General features: G+C 45.3%; 1 protein-coding gene across 1 annotated transcript in view; it reads left to right on the forward strand.

Annotated features, from left to right (window-relative positions):
• Positions 1-16,618, forward strand: part of Dmgdh (dimethylglycine dehydrogenase) — an 80,247-nt gene that overhangs the window by 33,193 nt on the left and 30,436 nt on the right. Inside the window, exons 6-13 of the mRNA XM_031359981.1 lie at positions 957-1,205; positions 3,710-3,908; positions 5,758-5,927; positions 6,332-6,485; positions 8,539-8,704; positions 9,276-9,406; positions 11,710-11,927; positions 16,199-16,356. Of these exons, the coding sequence (XP_031215841.1) occupies positions 957-1,205; positions 3,710-3,908; positions 5,758-5,927; positions 6,332-6,485; positions 8,539-8,704; positions 9,276-9,406; positions 11,710-11,927; positions 16,199-16,356 (1,445 nt within the window). The remainder of the gene's footprint in view (positions 1-956; positions 1,206-3,709; positions 3,909-5,757; positions 5,928-6,331; positions 6,486-8,538; positions 8,705-9,275; positions 9,407-11,709; positions 11,928-16,198; positions 16,357-16,618) is intronic.

Here is a 16,618-nt window from a genome sequence, read left to right on the forward strand (position 1 = left end):
TAACCTCATGCCACAAAGAAAAAAAAAAAGGAGCGAGAGCAAGAGTGAGGAGCGAGGAGTGAAAGCGAGAGGGAGCATGCCTTGCTGCTTCTGGGGCAGCAGCAGCAAAAACATTGAGACTTGGTGGTCGTAGAGCCTGGGGTCTCTCAGACATACATCTCCAGATCCAAACCCGGGGAAATGATGAGAAGGGGCAGCATCTGTCTTGGGAATGGATGTGCACAATCTCTATCTTGCTGTTTCTTCTTCTTTCCCACAGCACTTGGGATGATCCCACCTCGGGCGTACTGGAAGGTCTCCCCTCTGAGCTTTCTTACAAGTCTCTCTAGTTTTCTGACTACAGTGCTTGACTAGAAGGCACCTCACAAACTCACCGTTACTCTTGAAGTAGCAGAACTTAATGTGTTTTCCTCCCGAAGTACATACACTCTAAATTTTAAGTCAACAGAACAGCCTTGAATTTGTGGAACTGGAGAGCGGGGTTTAGGAGGGAGGGGTAGGAGGTGCCTCCGAGGGCTGCAGTGTGCTGTGCTGTTCTGAATTATGCTGATGACATCCACACAAGGGCTCGCCCTCTATCTCGCTGTGTCCACACAAAGGGTACTTTTGTCTTTCTTATTCGAATTTGAACTTTCTATATGTTTATTTAGGTTACTTTTTTTTTTTTTAACTCACCTTTGATAAGGTTTTTCATGGAAGGAGCTTCTTTGAGTTTCAGATATTATCAAAACTGTTATTCTCTTTCTATTTTGCAATGCTGAAAAATACTTAAGAGGTTGGAGATGTGGCTCAGTGGTAGAGTCCCACCTAGCAAGCACGTATAAGGCCTTTGGTTTGCTTTCCAGCACTAGAACCAAATAAACAATGAAATGTCCAAATACAAATTGCAGTATCAATGTCATAGGTATAGATATTAGTAAGTGGTGGTATTTTTTAAAATTATTTTCTCACTTAAGGATTTTGGGCTCGAGAAGTGGGTCAAATGATTGGACTAGACCATCCCCTCATCCCGGTACAACATCAATATGTCGTCACATCAACAATCCCAGAAGTGAAGGCTTTGAAACGAGAGCTCCCAGTCCTCCGTGACCTGGAAGGATCCTACTACCTCCGACAGGAAAGGGATGGACTTTTGTTTGGTCCCTATGAAAGTCAGGAGAAGATGAAACTTCAAGCCTCCTGGGTTGCTCATGGAGTCCCTCCAGGTGGGTTTAGCTAATGGAAGGTGTGCAGGTCAGAGATGATGGATCAGGTCCCCAAGCCTGGGAGCCAGGTAAAGAACAGGACAAAATGCCAGTGCTGACCCTCAGGTGTCTGGGGCAGCATGAAGGTGGGGTTGGAGGGACCATCTTTATACCCTGTGGAGAGTGAGCCACGTGGGAGGAAAGGGGAGAGACACAGTTGGTTGAGAAGAGAAGCTGACATTGATGCTGGGGCTCCAGGTATAGTTGTATCTGCCCATGCCAACCTTCCGCCATCTCTCTCTTCCTCCATCTGCTTGTTTGGTTTAATTAAAAGATCTGAACACAGATGCGTGTGTTCTGACAGTAGTCCACACTACAGGTACCCAGGACAGGATATCCATCCTATAACTGGTTAGTCAGAGTCCTCAACAAAGGTGGAGCTGTGAGCAGAGGCCCTCCTGGGCCTCACAAGTGAGAGAGGCTCGGAGTCATGTGCCTCAGCAAGAGAGGCCATGCTTTCTAGTTCTGTAGGGGAGAAGGGCCAGGGTATTTTTGTTCTGTTTTGTTCTGCATTTTCCCCTAAAAGTCAAATCAAGAATTAGGTTGTCTAGGCTACACCTCTAGTTTTAATCTTGTATGTATGTGTTTGTCCATGGATATAGGTGCATGTATGTACAGATGTATGTACACGTGAAGGCCAGAGATCATCCTTAGGTGTCATTTCCCAGACACTGTCTATATTTTATTTTTTGAGATAGGTCTCTTGCTGACTAGGAACTCATCAGAAGCTAAGCTTGCTAGTGAGGCCCAGGGATCTCCTTTATCTCCATCTCCCCAGTGCTGGGATTATAGTGCATGGAGGCACATCTATCTACCTACCTACCTACCTTTCTATCTATCTATCTATCTATCTATCTATCTAATCTATCCATCCATTATCTATTCATTTATCTACCTATGTATTCACCCATCATCTATCAATTATCTATCCATTCATCTATTATCTACTATCTATCTATCTATCTATTCTATCTATCTATCCATCATCTATCTATCACCTATCATCTATCCATCTAACATCTATCTATCTATCATCTATCAATCAATCATCCATTCATCCATCCATCCATCCACCCATCTATCATCTACCCATCCATTATCTATCTATCTATCTATCTATCTATCTATCTATCTATCTATCTATCTAAAACATGGACTCTGGGCTTAAACTCAGGTCCTTGTGTTTACAAGACCAGTTCTTTTCTAGACAGGGCCAACTCCACAGCCCTATTCTCTGGCATTGTAAGTTGATAAATAGTTTGCAGCATGGAACATATCTTTCCTTCTCAAGTAACAGAAAAGGATTCTGACCTACCTTGCCTCCTACAGAGGCTGGTCCAGCAGCCAAGGGGTTTTGGCTTTGCTGAGTGGGCCCTGCGCATCTGGACCTGAGCAGAATTACTCCTGACATCAGAGTGAGAACTGAGCCACTAGGGATGGCTGAGGTGGGGCTCTCTCTCCACTCTGCCCATGCTGTGGCTTTTCTTTCAAGTAAATGCTGAACAAATATTTAATTAATCCTAGCTGGAGGTGGGGAGAGCCAGACTGTGAGTTGTTCCTGGCATGAGTGTCCATGTGTTCTACGGCAACCCTGGTAGCTTGGAAGCTCCATGCCACTGCCCTGACCTGCCGTTCTCAAGAAGGGCTAGGGGAACCTGGGTAGATACTGTGTGGACAAATGTCCTGACATTTATCTGTGACCCTGATTTGAGTCATAGTGACTTGTAGGACAAGAAAAAGGTGGTGGTTATGCAAGACTCACTTCTGTGTACAGAACCCTAGCCCATGGGCACATGTGGGAGCAAGCTGCAGGAAAAAGGCTGTCTGATGAAAAGATGGTTCAAGGAGCTCTCAGGTTCTCCTTCCCAGATCCCGGAGCATGGTCCTCCTCCTCCACTGCCCCGGAGTAACTGTACAGTGCATTCGCTCTCACTTTTATGTTAATTGAAAGATTTTAAAAAATCTCTCCTGGCAAACCAATTTTTTGTTCTTTTAAAAATAATGATTGGGTTAAGTATTGGGGTAAAAAAACAAGCACATTTTTTCCCTCTTTATTTTTGTTTCAGTAAAAACAGCATTGTCGTTCCCAGGAATGTGAGGGGTACTGGTGTGGGAATAGTGAGTGCCGAGTTTAGACTTAATATTTCTTACACTAATTTATTAATTGATTGATTGGTTGATGTGTGTATGTGGGCATTCAGATATCACAACGCATGTGTAGGCGTCAGAAGATGACTTGCAGAAGCCAGTTCCCTCCTCCCACCATGTGGGTCCTAGGGAATGAACTCAGGTTGTCAGGCTTGGTGGCAGGTGACTTCACCCTCTGAGTCATCTCAGTGGTCCCAAGTTTAGCATCTAAAGAAAAAGGAAGAATGTTCCATACGGGCACCTGTTTCAGAGACTGCATGGATCTGAGACTCATCTGTACGTGGTGGGCATTCTAACCATGACGCCTGTCTCTCTAGGCTTTGGAAAGGAACTTTTTGAGTCTGACTTAGACCGAATCACAGACCACCTAGAAGCCGCCATGGAAATGGTTCCTGTTTTGAAAAAGGCAGACATCATCAATATCGTCAATGGCCCTATCACCTACTCTCCAGACATTCTGCCTATGGTGGGGCCCCACCAAGGGGTCAGGAACTACTGGGTAGCAATTGGCTTTGGGTGAGTGGCACCCTGGGGTTTGAAATACTGGGGTCCCCTGGAATGGAAAATGTGGAAGAGGCTGGGCATGGGGGTTGGCGGGGGGTAAGGTAAGGGTGAGGCAAGGAATGAAGGAAGGAAACATGTCAAGGGCTAAGCACTTCAATGATGAAGGTTAGCACACAGGGGGCAGTCATTTTCTGAAACTGTCGTCATGTGTTTCCTGTCACTTCCATTCTTCACGTCTCCTCTTGTGCCACTACCTTCCAAGGGGTCAATTTGCCCCAACCAGACAGGGATATTTTCATAACAGAATGTGACATATTCAGAATATCAAATGGATAGCATGGCTTCCGTATTTTCACCGTAATTCCTGTTTGTCTAACGTGATTTGCTTCTGTGTGACTCCCTCGGCTGCTTCCTACTTAAGATTCCACTCCTGGCCCGCACTTCATTTCTAATATTTGTCCCATTAATATGCTGAACACTGATGTCAAACTCACTACACCATCACATCACAGTTTCTAATACTCTAGTTTTCTTCTCTATTCTCTTTGGCTGTTTGTTCGAATAATCTTCAATGATTGCCAGCTCTGCGCCAAGCCTCGAGCTACAAGTACAAAGTGATAGCTTTTTATTCTGCCTGAGAACTGACTTGTCAACAGACAAGGTACATTCATTTTTCTAAAGAAGTGCAGTTGTAGAGAAAGCATTTTGTTTTCTGCCAAATTCTTCCCTTGCTTCTTAGAACCAAGGCGCTGGCTGTTGGGTTGCTATAGTTGGGTGTACTGGAGTGCTTGGTTAGGATTTTTAAAATATGTGGTGGTGAGGATCAAACCCAGGGAGAGAATGGGGTTCTCCCAATTAGTATCAACCTCCCTTGATTCTCTTTCCATGATTTTCACCCCATTTGGTTTTCAAAAGCCCCCTTTTATGTTGTCATAGATAAGACCATATTGAAAAGCTTTGTTAGATATGAATGGGCAGGTAGACCTGATTAAGCCTACTGGAGGCGGCCATTCTGGGTCATTCTGAGATCACAATCATATGAGACATTTAAAGCATCTCTTTGTGGCTGAGGATACAGCTCGGTAGAGTGCTAGCTTAAATGCAGAAAAGCCCTAGGCTTGATCCCCAGTGTCCTATAAGCCAGGCATAGTGGTATATCCCTTTAATACCAAAGGTAGGGAGGTGGAGTCACAGGAAGATCAGAAGTTCAAGCCCACCCTCGGCCACATAATTATTTTGAGATCAGCCTGGGTTACATAAGACCCCGAAACATTGTCTTGTAAAAATAGGAGACAAACAGACCTTCCTTTCCAAGTGACCTCTTAGTTACAAAGGACAGAGGTCATGTTCCTTTCCACCCTTCCCACAAGTACCCACTGTGTGCCTGCCTCTGTGGAATGCTTCTAAGCTGAAGAGTCTGCATGGAGCACCACCTAAGAGAACCAGCTCTGCACTGAGCTGAGAAGAGATGGGGTGGGTACCTCCCACTGAGTAGCCTGTCAGTCAGGATAAAGCCAGCTCAAGGAGGCTGGTGAGCGAGCACCAGAGCACCAACCACATGGTCTCTGGAGTCTGCATCTTTACTAGCCTGCAGTCGTAGGCTCTCTGTAGGTATGACATCCCTCGAGAAACTGTGCAAACAAGCCAGCAGCCAAGTGAGGCGCCTTTCGTTTGCACGCCAGAACATACATTGATTTGTTTTTGAGGAAAAAAAATGATTATTTAAACATAAAGATTTTATTACTTGTGTGTCCTGAAAAGCATAGGTGACTTCAGATCTGATGCCCTGTGAGGTATGGTCATGTTTCACCACTTGCATACGCCACATTTGTAACATCCAAAACATCTTTGTATCCAAAAGATATGGCATAATCCATGCTGGTGGGGTGGGGAAGTACCTCAGTGACTGGATCCTGCATGGAGAACCTCCTTTTGACCTGATAGAACTGGATCCCAATCGCTACGGCAAATGGACAACAACACAGTACACCGAGGCCAAAGCCCGAGAATCATACGGGTGCAACAACATTGGTGATGTACTAACTTGCTGTCATCTAGAAAGACCTGCAGCCCCACTCACTTTAGACATTCTGTTCCGTTCCCTGGGGCTGGCAGGAGGCTGTAAACAGCGCCATGCCTTAAGAAAAGACAAGGAATGTGTTACTGCACATGTTTAATGTATTGGGTCCATTACTGAATGTGTTACCACACATGTTTAATGTATTGGGTCCATCACTGAATGTGTTACCATATATGCTTAATGTATTGGGTCCATCACTGATTTTAAGCAGTCAGTGTATTTTTACTTTACCCTTTGATGATCAGTATAACTGACAACTTTGGGGGGAAAGCCATATATATGTTTTTGGGTTGCCCTCCAGTGTATTGAATCATTTCAGTTATAAACTATTAAAGCACTGGTGTTTCCTTCCCAGTTGGTTATCCTAAAGAAGAGCGGTTTGCTGGGAGGCCAACCCAGAGAGTCAGTGGGCTCTACAAAACCCTGAAGTCCAAGTGTTCCATGGGCTTCCATGCAGGCTGGGAACAGCCACACTGGTTCTACAAGCCTGGCCAGGACACTCAGTATAGGTAAGTGAATGACTTAGCCTGCCTGTGGTTCTGATCAAGGGCTGCCACCGCAGGGGTAGACAGGAGACAGACAGCAGGACACAGATTCCCCTCCATCATAACTGCCACTCTCGGAGGAGCACCAAGTCTACTGTGGTATCAATTACCTGCTTATGGTGGAGGTAAACTCCTTAGGCCACCCCAGGGGACACTGGCCAGTGTCAGTGATGCCTGGTCTACTTGGCAGTAACCAGAATCTCAGAGGAACTTTTCTCAGCCCAGGTTTAGCATGACTTAGGCGTTTCTGGATAAATTTCATGGCATTCAAATGCTGTGTGGAAAGGACCCCCAGCTCTGGGTCATGAAGCACACAAGAGCACAGTACTTGGGGATAAAATAAAGCAGCTATGCCACTGAAACAGGCCTCTGAGTCCCTGTGAAGTGTGCATGCCATGGCTGGACTTGGGGTTCATGGTGATTATTTTTCCCAATGAGAACCCATACACTAAGAAAACATGAACAGCAAACCTAGAAGCTAACTTACAGTTCCTGTCAACCTCTCACTTGGCTATTTTAAACAGGGTTCAGGACTAGAAAAATAGCTTAGTTGGTAAAGCATTTGTCATGCAAACGTGAGGACTTGAGTCCAATTGCCAGTACCCGTGTATAAAAGCTGGGCATGGGGGCATGTGCCAGTAATCCCAGAGCTGTGGAGGGAGGCATGTCCCTGGGCTTTGCTGGCCACACAGCCTAGGCTATTGGTGAACTTTAGGCCAGCAAGAGACCCTGTCTTGGAACTAAAACAAGGTGAATGGTTCCTGAGATAATGGCACAGAGGTTGGCTATGGTTTCAACATGTACAAGCACATATGTGCACATGCATCCACATGTAAACATACATGCACATGAAACAACAGGTTTTGAAGTCTATTTTAAATTCATTTAAGTGGTATAAAATACAGAGGTGGGGATGCTTCGGATGAGTTTGGCTCTAGAGGCAGCTGGTCTAGAGTGTTTGGCATGCTTATGACTCAGATAAATACTAGCCTTGTTTTTTCATTTTGTGATGTTTTAGATCTGGCTTAAGTTTCTTAATAGTTAAGAAACTATTAAAATTAATAGTTAAGCTACAGGAAAACTCTGCAGACTTAGCACCCTGTTCAGAAGCTAAAAACACTATGTTAGGAATCCATTTGCTAAAGTGGAGATGAGTCAGGTATGACCTTTGTTATAGACCTTGTTCTGTCACTAGCTACTGCAAAAGACCTAGAAGCCACTCTGTGCCTTTTCTCTGAAGAGAGAGAGTGCTGGGCTAGACCATTGCTTATCTCAGGGGTGGGCACCCCTGGAAGCTGCCATGGTGCCCAATGCCCTTTTAACAAGTGGAAGTGATTTGTATTCACAGTGCTGGCTAGATCTCTCTCTCTCTCTCTCTCTCTCTCTCTCTCTCTCTCTCTCTCTCTCTCTCTCTCTCTCTCTCTCTCTCTCTTTCTCTCTCTTTCTCTCTCTCTCTTTCTCTCTCTCTCTCTCTGTGTGTGTGCATGCACATACATGACATATACTTGCACAGACATACACAGAGAGACATATACATGGATACCCACACAGAGAGACACAGGCACAGGTAGATACACACAGACACAGAGACTTATGTATGCACATGCACACATACACATGCACAGCATTCATACACACTCCATTCTGACTTAATAAGGCTTTACAGCTGGTATTTGAAAAAGCACCCCCCCCCCAGATGATTCTAGTATGCAACCAGGCTTCAAACCCCCTGGACTATTGCCTTCTATGCCGCCCTCTAGACCAGAGTACCCATGAGTTCTGTCTTAGTTTTCTTGCTAATTAACACTTCATTCACTATAAAATGGGTCAAACGGACAGATAAGTAAGCTATAAAAGGTCAGACTCCAAAGCGTGTCTATGATTTACAGAACAGATTTGAGGGTGCCCCTCCCCCAGCTCCAGAAAGCTTTCCTAGATGGGGGAAACTGATTAAAATATTCTTATTTTATATTTTATAATTTTTGCATAATGGATGGCAGTAAATATTGTGTTTCAGGCCAAGTTTCCGCCGCACAAACTGGTTTGAGCCGGTGGGCTCTGAGTACAAACAGGTTATGCAAAGAGTTGGTGTGATTGACCTGACTCCATTTGGCAAGTTCAACATCAAAGGCCGAGATTCCACTCAACTTCTGGACCACCTCTTTGCTAATGTCATTCCCAAGGTAAATAGACAAGGTCCAGGATTCTGACCTGATCCTTTTAAAAAACCCAGATCCAACTTTTTTGACTCCACTTATTCCAAGTGGATGCAGGAACACTTCAAGGGACCAGGAGTATGCACGCTAATCCTCAACTAAAATTTCTGTTGAGTAGATTGTCATCTACGAAACTAATGATTCACTTGATATGCCCACAAGATCTTAAAAGTTGATTGTAGTTAGATGAGTGTGTTGTTGGTTATTTTAAATTATTACACTTATTTTATCTATGTGTGTCATGCATGTAGAGGTCAGAGGACAACTTGCAAAAGTCTTTCTGTTTGACCTGTGGGTTCCAGGGATTGAATTTAGGGTGGCTTTGGCTAAACGTGCCCTTACTTCAGTGCCATCTTCCTAGCTCTGAAATGCCATTTTTAGGACAAACAATTTTGTATGATTGTTTAAATGGAAAACTTAAGTTAATCTTTGGTTTTAGTTCATCTACTTGACATAAATGGTAAGAGGTGAGCCTTCTCATGGTACACACAATTGACGTGTGTGAATTCGTCAAATGATTCTCAATTCTTTTGTGCAGGTGGGTTTTACAAACATAAGTCACATGTTGACACCCAAAGGCCGGGTGTATGCCGAGCTGACTGTTTCCCACCAATCCCCTGGGGAGTTCCTGTTGATTACTGGCTCTGGGTCAGAACTTCACGATCTTAGGTAAATGGACATCCAGCGACACAGTGACTCAGCCTTACACAGTTTTTCTTGTGCTAGTATTCTAGTTTCGTTTCTGTTGCTGTGATGAAATGCTGTGACAAAAAGCAATTTAGGGGAGAAAGGCACAGACTTCAGTTTGCAGTTTCAGGTTATAGTCCATCGCTGTGGGGAAGTCAAGGCAAGAATGGGAGCTTCCAGGGCTGGTGAAATGGCTCTGAGGTTAAGAGCATGGACTGTTCTTCCAGGGGTCCTGAGTTCAAACTCCAGCAACCACATGGTGGCTCACAACCATCTGTAATGGAATCTGATGCTCTCTTCTGGTGTGTCTGAAGACAGCTACCGTGTACTCATATGCATAAAATAATAATAATAAATTAAAAAAAAAGCCCCTGCCCCCTCAACAAGGTGACCCATCCAGTGGTTTGCTGGTTCTGCTAATCTTAACTTTTATTTATTAAACATCATCAGTGAGCCAGAACTCCTTATAGACATGACCTCAATTAATTCTCTTAAGATTTTGTAGGGGGGCTGGTAAGATGGCTCAGCGGGTAAGAGCACTGACTGCTCTTCTGAAGGTCCTGAGTTCAAATCCCAGCAACCACATGGTGGCTCGCAACCACCCATAATGAGACCTGACATCCCCTTCTGATGTGTCTGAAGGCAGCTACAGTGTACTTATGTATAATAATAAATAAATCTTTTTTTAAAAAAAAAAGATTTTGTAGGGGCTAGGGAGGTGCATCCTTCACAAGCCTGAGTGCCAGAGTTCCGACTCCCCAGCAACCATATAATAGCAAATAGGCACAGTGGCTTGCAGGTAAGCCCAGTACTTAGGGGCAGAGACAGGACATCTCTACAGCAAGCTCTCTGAATAGGCACGCCTTGGGGTTAGGTGAGAGGCCCTGCCTCAAAAATAATGCAGTGAAGTGCTGTCTATTTAGGGTTTCCATTGCTGTGTGAAGAGATACCATGACCAAGACAACTCTTATAAAGGACAATATTTAATTGGGGCTGGCTTACCAGTTCAGAGGTTCAGTCCATTATCATCAAGGATGGAACATGGCAGCACTCAGGCAGATGTGGGACTGGAGGAGTCGAAAATTCTACAGCTTGATCCAAAGGCAGTCAGGAGAAGACTGGCTCCTGCATGGCTAGAGGAAGGTCTCAAAGCCCACCCCCACGGTGACACACTTCTTCCCACAAGGCCACACCTACTCCAACAAGGCCACACCTTCTAATAGTGCCACTCCCTGGGCCGAGCACATACAAACCACCACAAATGCCATCAAGGAAGATACTTAGTGTCAACCTTTGCCTCTGCACACACTTACAACATGTGTGCATATATATACACCCTATATACAAACATGTGCTAAATAGAAAGATTTTTCAAAGTATGAGTTATCCTCATTTGCAGATGAGGAAACAGATGTGAGTTAAACTTACCTGCTCAAGTCAGCATGACTGATTAAGGTGCCACATCGGGTTTGCTTCAGCCAGCTAACTCCCTGGTTAGCTTCTCCCCTTGGGATACCCTCTGCACAGTGGCTCACATCTAAATTGCTGACCAGCCTTTGCCTGGACCTCCGGTCCACTATAAAGTTTCCATCTTTTTAGTGTAGTATCCTGAAAGTGTAGGGGATATTATTATTATTTAATCAAGGTCTGACTCAGATTTTCACCTGAGTGGTAGAATTATGGAAATCTGATGATCAAGCGCAGGGGTGTGGAGGTCACCTTAGCCACTGAGCCTCTTCTCGTCTAGAGGAACACTGTGATAGACTCGCAGAGCTCCAGGGACAGCTCAATAAATTATAGCCTGGCCCGAGCATTGCCTTCCAAAAACTCATCAAGACTTAGAAATTGAGACTGGAGTTTTTCCTCTTTTCCTTGTGATTGTCAGAGCAATTATGTGTCTGGTGGCAGGCACATTATTAATGGCTAGCAGCACAAGTATGCATCTTGTGTACAGGTATTGAAGCAAATTCAGGTTTAAATTAATTTTTGAGGATGGGACCATTAGTTTAAATGCAACAGAACCATCACGATTTATAAGCATGGCAAAGCTCATTTAAACGGGAAGATTCTCGTTACCTGGAAGAATTTCCTCCCAACCTTTAAGTGGGCAATTTACATCTAGGGAACTCAGTTTCTCCAGCCTTCAGAGTGACATGGCCGCGTGCCCTGACCCACTAGGGACTTTCTGGTAATTCCAAACTTGAAGGAAGACTTCAGAGACACGATATGTTAGAAACATGCATTATTCAAGTCACGTTTACCCAGGGCTTATGACTCCAACGCAGATGGATTGAAGAAGCAGCCGTCAGAGGTGGATATGATGTGGAAATTCAAAACATAACCGATGAGCTTGGGGTCCTGGGAGTTGCAGGGCCATATGCAAGGAGAGTCCTTCAGAAGCTGACCTCAGAAGATCTCAGCAATGATGTCTTCAAGTTTCTTCAAACCAAGTCTTTAAAGATCTCTGACATTCCTGTCACTGCTATCAGGATCTCCTATACCGGTAAGAATGGGGAAACAAGCTAAAGTAAGGAAAGGCTACCAGAAATGGGACCCACACTCACACCCACTGCAGGCTGTCACACACTGTCACACCCTCACAGTGCATCACACACACTCACACACACACACAGTCACGCCCTCACAGTGCATCACATACACACCCACACACTGTCACACTCTCACAGTGCATCTCACACACACACAGTCACGCCCTCACAGTGCATCTCACACACACTCACACACACACACACAGTCACGTCCTCACAGTGCATCTCACACACACTCACACACACACACACAGTCACGCCCTCACAGTGCATCTCACACACACTCACACACACACACAGTCACGCCCTCACAGTGCATCTCACACACACTCACACACTGTCACACCCTCACAGTGCATCTCACACACACTCACACACACACAGTCACGCCCTCACAGTGCATCTCACACACACACACAGTCACGCCCTCACAGTGCATCACATACACACCCACACACTGTCACACTCTCACAGTGCATCTCACACACACTCACACCCACACACTGTCACGCCCTCACAGCGCATCTCACACACACACACAGTCACGCCCTCACAGTGCATCACATACACACCCACACACTGTCACGCCCTCACAGTGCATCTCACACACACTCACACACACACACAGTCACGCCCTCACAGTGCATCACATACACACCCACACACTGTCACACCCTCACAGTGCATCTCACACACACTCACTCACACACAGTCACGCCCTCACAGTGCATCACATACACACCCACACACTGTCACACTCTCACAGTGCATCTCACACACACTCACACATGCACTCACACCCTCACAGTGCATCTCACACACACTCACACACACACACTCACACATAACCAAACACACACTCACATCCACTGCAGACTGTCATACACTGTTATGCTCTCACAGTGCAACTCACACACACTCACATACATACACACAGTGTCACATCCTCACAGTGCATCTCACACACACACTCACACATAACCTCACACACACACACTGCAGACTATCGCACACACACACTTACACATAACCTCACACACACACACTGCAGACTATCGCACACACACACTCACACATAACCTCACACACACACACTGCAGACTATCGCACACACACACTCACACATAACCTCACACACACACACTGCAGACTATCACACACACACACATAACCTCACACACACACACACACTGCAGATTATCACACAACACACACTCACACATAACCTCACACACACACTGCAGACTATCACACATGCACACTCACACATAACCTCACATACACACACACACACTGCAGACTATCACACACTGTCACACTCTTACAGTGCATCTCACACACAATCACATTCATACATAACCACATACACACTCACACATAACCACACACATACTCACACATAATCACACACACACGCACACATAATCACACATATACACTCACACCCACTGCAGACTGTCATACACTTTCACACCCTCACAGTGCATCTCACACATATTTACACAGATTTACACATAACCATACACACTGTCATGCTCTCTCAGTGCATCTCATACACATTCACACACAGCCATACATACACTCACTCACACAATCACAGTGTCACACCCTTACAGTGCATCTCACATACACAAACACACACACTCATACACTGCATACTGTCACACACTTCACACCCTCACAGTGCATCTCACACATACTTGTACACACACACTCTTATAGTCACACATAGCCACATACAGTCACACCCTTACAATGTATGCTCACACACAGTATATGTTTACACATTCACACACACAGTCACACACACTGTCACACAGTCACATACACTTTCACACCCTCACAGTGCATCTCACACTTATACATAACCACACTCACATACACAACCACACATACTGTCACGCCCTCACTGTACATGCTCACACATACACACACACACATACACACACACACACACACACACACACATACTCACATACCCACACACACTGTCATGCCCTCACAGTGCATTCTCTCTCTCTCTCTCTCTCTCTCTCTCTCTCTCTCTTTCTCTCTCTCTCTCTCTTTCTCTCTCTCTTTCTCTCACATACACACACACACACACTCACAGTCACAATACAAGCTTGCATACTCACATACACTCATACACACATACACTCACACAGAGTCACCCACTATCACACCCTTGTGATGCATGTTCACACTCACTTACACACATACTCACATTCATATGCTCACTCACACACACTCATCCATATGCACATTCAGTCTCCCCCAAACTCCCTGCTTAATTTTCTCTGATTTTGAAGAATTCTTCTGCCCTACTCTAAGATAAGAAGTCTGTTGGCCATGCCCACTCTTTATAGAGCTTCCACGGATTTCTAGTCGCTTCTCTTTGGAAGTGTTGATGAGAAAGAAACAAAAGACACCATTAGAATAAATGGAAGACCACAGTCAGCACACTATATGGAAACACTCAGAGATAGTGTGGCTTCCAGCCCGCCATGACCACACCAAGCTTTCCACTAGAGCAGTGGTTCTCAGCCTTCCTAAGGCTGCAACCCTTTAATACAGTTCCTTGTGCTGTGGGGACCCAACCATAACATTATTTCATTGCTATTTTATAACTCTAATTTTGCTAGTGTGATGAACTGTAATGTAAATAGCTGTGTTTTCCAGTGACCCCTGTGAAAGGGTTTGTTAGACCCCCAGAAGGGGACGGGACCCACAGGTATGCTGCACTGGATGATGGCCCCGGCACATCCTCCCTTCAGTGGACGGTCACTGGAGGCCTCCACCCAGCCTTGCACAGAGTATATATTGGTATAGGCAGCTCTTCAGTACCCAGCGATGCTCTGGCTTGCTTCTCACTTCCTCTGATGCCCTTGTCCTCTTACTGAAGGAGCAGTTAGTGGCCAACCTACACTTAGCTCCATGTTGCTCCTCGTCTGGGGTGTCCTGGCGGAGCCCAACACTATCACCCTGTGATAAAGGGGAACAAGGACTCACTGTTAAACCACAGCTCCCCTGGCTTTCCATCCTAACTTTTTCCAACCTCTGCAAAAAGAGTGACTGGGATTTAAAAAAAAAAAAAAAAAAAAAGAGTGTTTGGTTATTTTTTATTTTCCTTTTTCTTTTTTTCCTTTTTTTCTTTGGTTTTTAACAAATAGCTCTAATGAAATGAAAGGATTTGGGGGCAGGGGGTGGACAAGAAACAATAGAAATTTAAAGACTACAACTGGCTACCTGAAAGGAAGAAATGTGAATACTTCCCCCCTTTTTAAATATATATGCTTTTGATTCCTGGCTTGGAAACTGGAGTATCTAAACCTTGAAATCCATTCATTCGCCTTTATTTTTTTGTGTGTGTGTGCACATATGTTTGTGCATGCTTGTGGGGGTCCACATGTTTACATGTGGGGGAGGCAGTGATCAACCATGTATGTTGCCTTGTTCTCCCTGATTCAGCGAATCACAGACTAGGTGAAGCTTGCCAGCCGGAGTACCACATCCCCCACATACAGGGCAACTTGCAGGAGCCAGTTCTTTCTTCCATGGGTGGGTCCCAGGGATCAAACTCAGTTCATCAGACATGGCAGCAAACACCTTTACCCACTGAGCCATTGTGGGTAACACCCCTCCCCCACTGCACCCCCAGACTTCCCGTGTGTGTGTGTGTGTGTGTGTGTGTGTGTGTGTGTGTGTGTGTGTTTTTAACATGTGGATTCTGGGCAAACTCAGGTCTTTGTGCTTACCCACATGGTAAGTACAGTCTGATCTTGCTCCTCATCCTCTTTAAAGTTGTTATTTTGTTGCATTTTATTTTTAGACAGTGTCTCAGTTGCCAAGGCTGGCCCAAGGCTCACAAACCTTTCTCAGCTTTCTGAGTGTAGGGATTACAGATGTCCTCCCATATCCAGATGAACCCTGTGAAAACATGTTAGTTGTTTACCTACTATCATTGTCCTGAAAACAGTTGAGGTTCAGTATGAAGCCAGGGTCCAGGCTAAAAAGTAAGTCCTGACAGCAGTCTCTCTGTGTGGAAGTCAGGCTTACACACAACCACTGAACTGCCCAGCTCCTTGTGAGCTGCTCTTTTAAAGACTGGCAAAGGTTGCTTTGTGCAAGTGGGGGGTTTTCCTGCTTGTGTGTTGCTAATGTACGTGAGTGCGTGCCGTGCAAGCTCCACTCTCATGCCTGTGTGGGCTCTGCCCGTGCATTTCAGGTGAGTTGGGATGGGAGCTGTACCACAGACGAGGAGATTCTGCAGCGCTGTATGAGTGCATCATGAGTGCGGGCCAGGAGGAGGGCATTGGCAATTTTGGAACCTACGCCCTGAACGCCTTGAGACTGGAGAAGGCTTTCCGAGCCTGGGGCTCAGAGGTTTGCATGCTAGCATCCTCATATGGATGCTTACCTTATTGTATCTAATGTTCGTTGGAGGACTAGTTTGCATAGCATTACTATCAGTTCTGGCTAGAAGAGAAATCAAATGCCATTAGATGACTTTGAGTAGGGAAAGAACTCCCCTGCCTCTCTACATCCCAATTGAGCACTGACTGGATTTGGGGGTAACATTTATTCTGCCTTAATTTCCCCTGCTTGGTGGTGAACCCCAGCATTTTCTGGCAGGCACACCCCAGAG

This window comes from Mastomys coucha, unplaced genomic scaffold (genome assembly GCF_008632895.1).
Source record: "Mastomys coucha isolate ucsf_1 unplaced genomic scaffold, UCSF_Mcou_1 pScaffold8, whole genome shotgun sequence".
NCBI classification, from domain to species: Eukaryota; Metazoa; Chordata; class Mammalia; order Rodentia; family Muridae; genus Mastomys; species Mastomys coucha.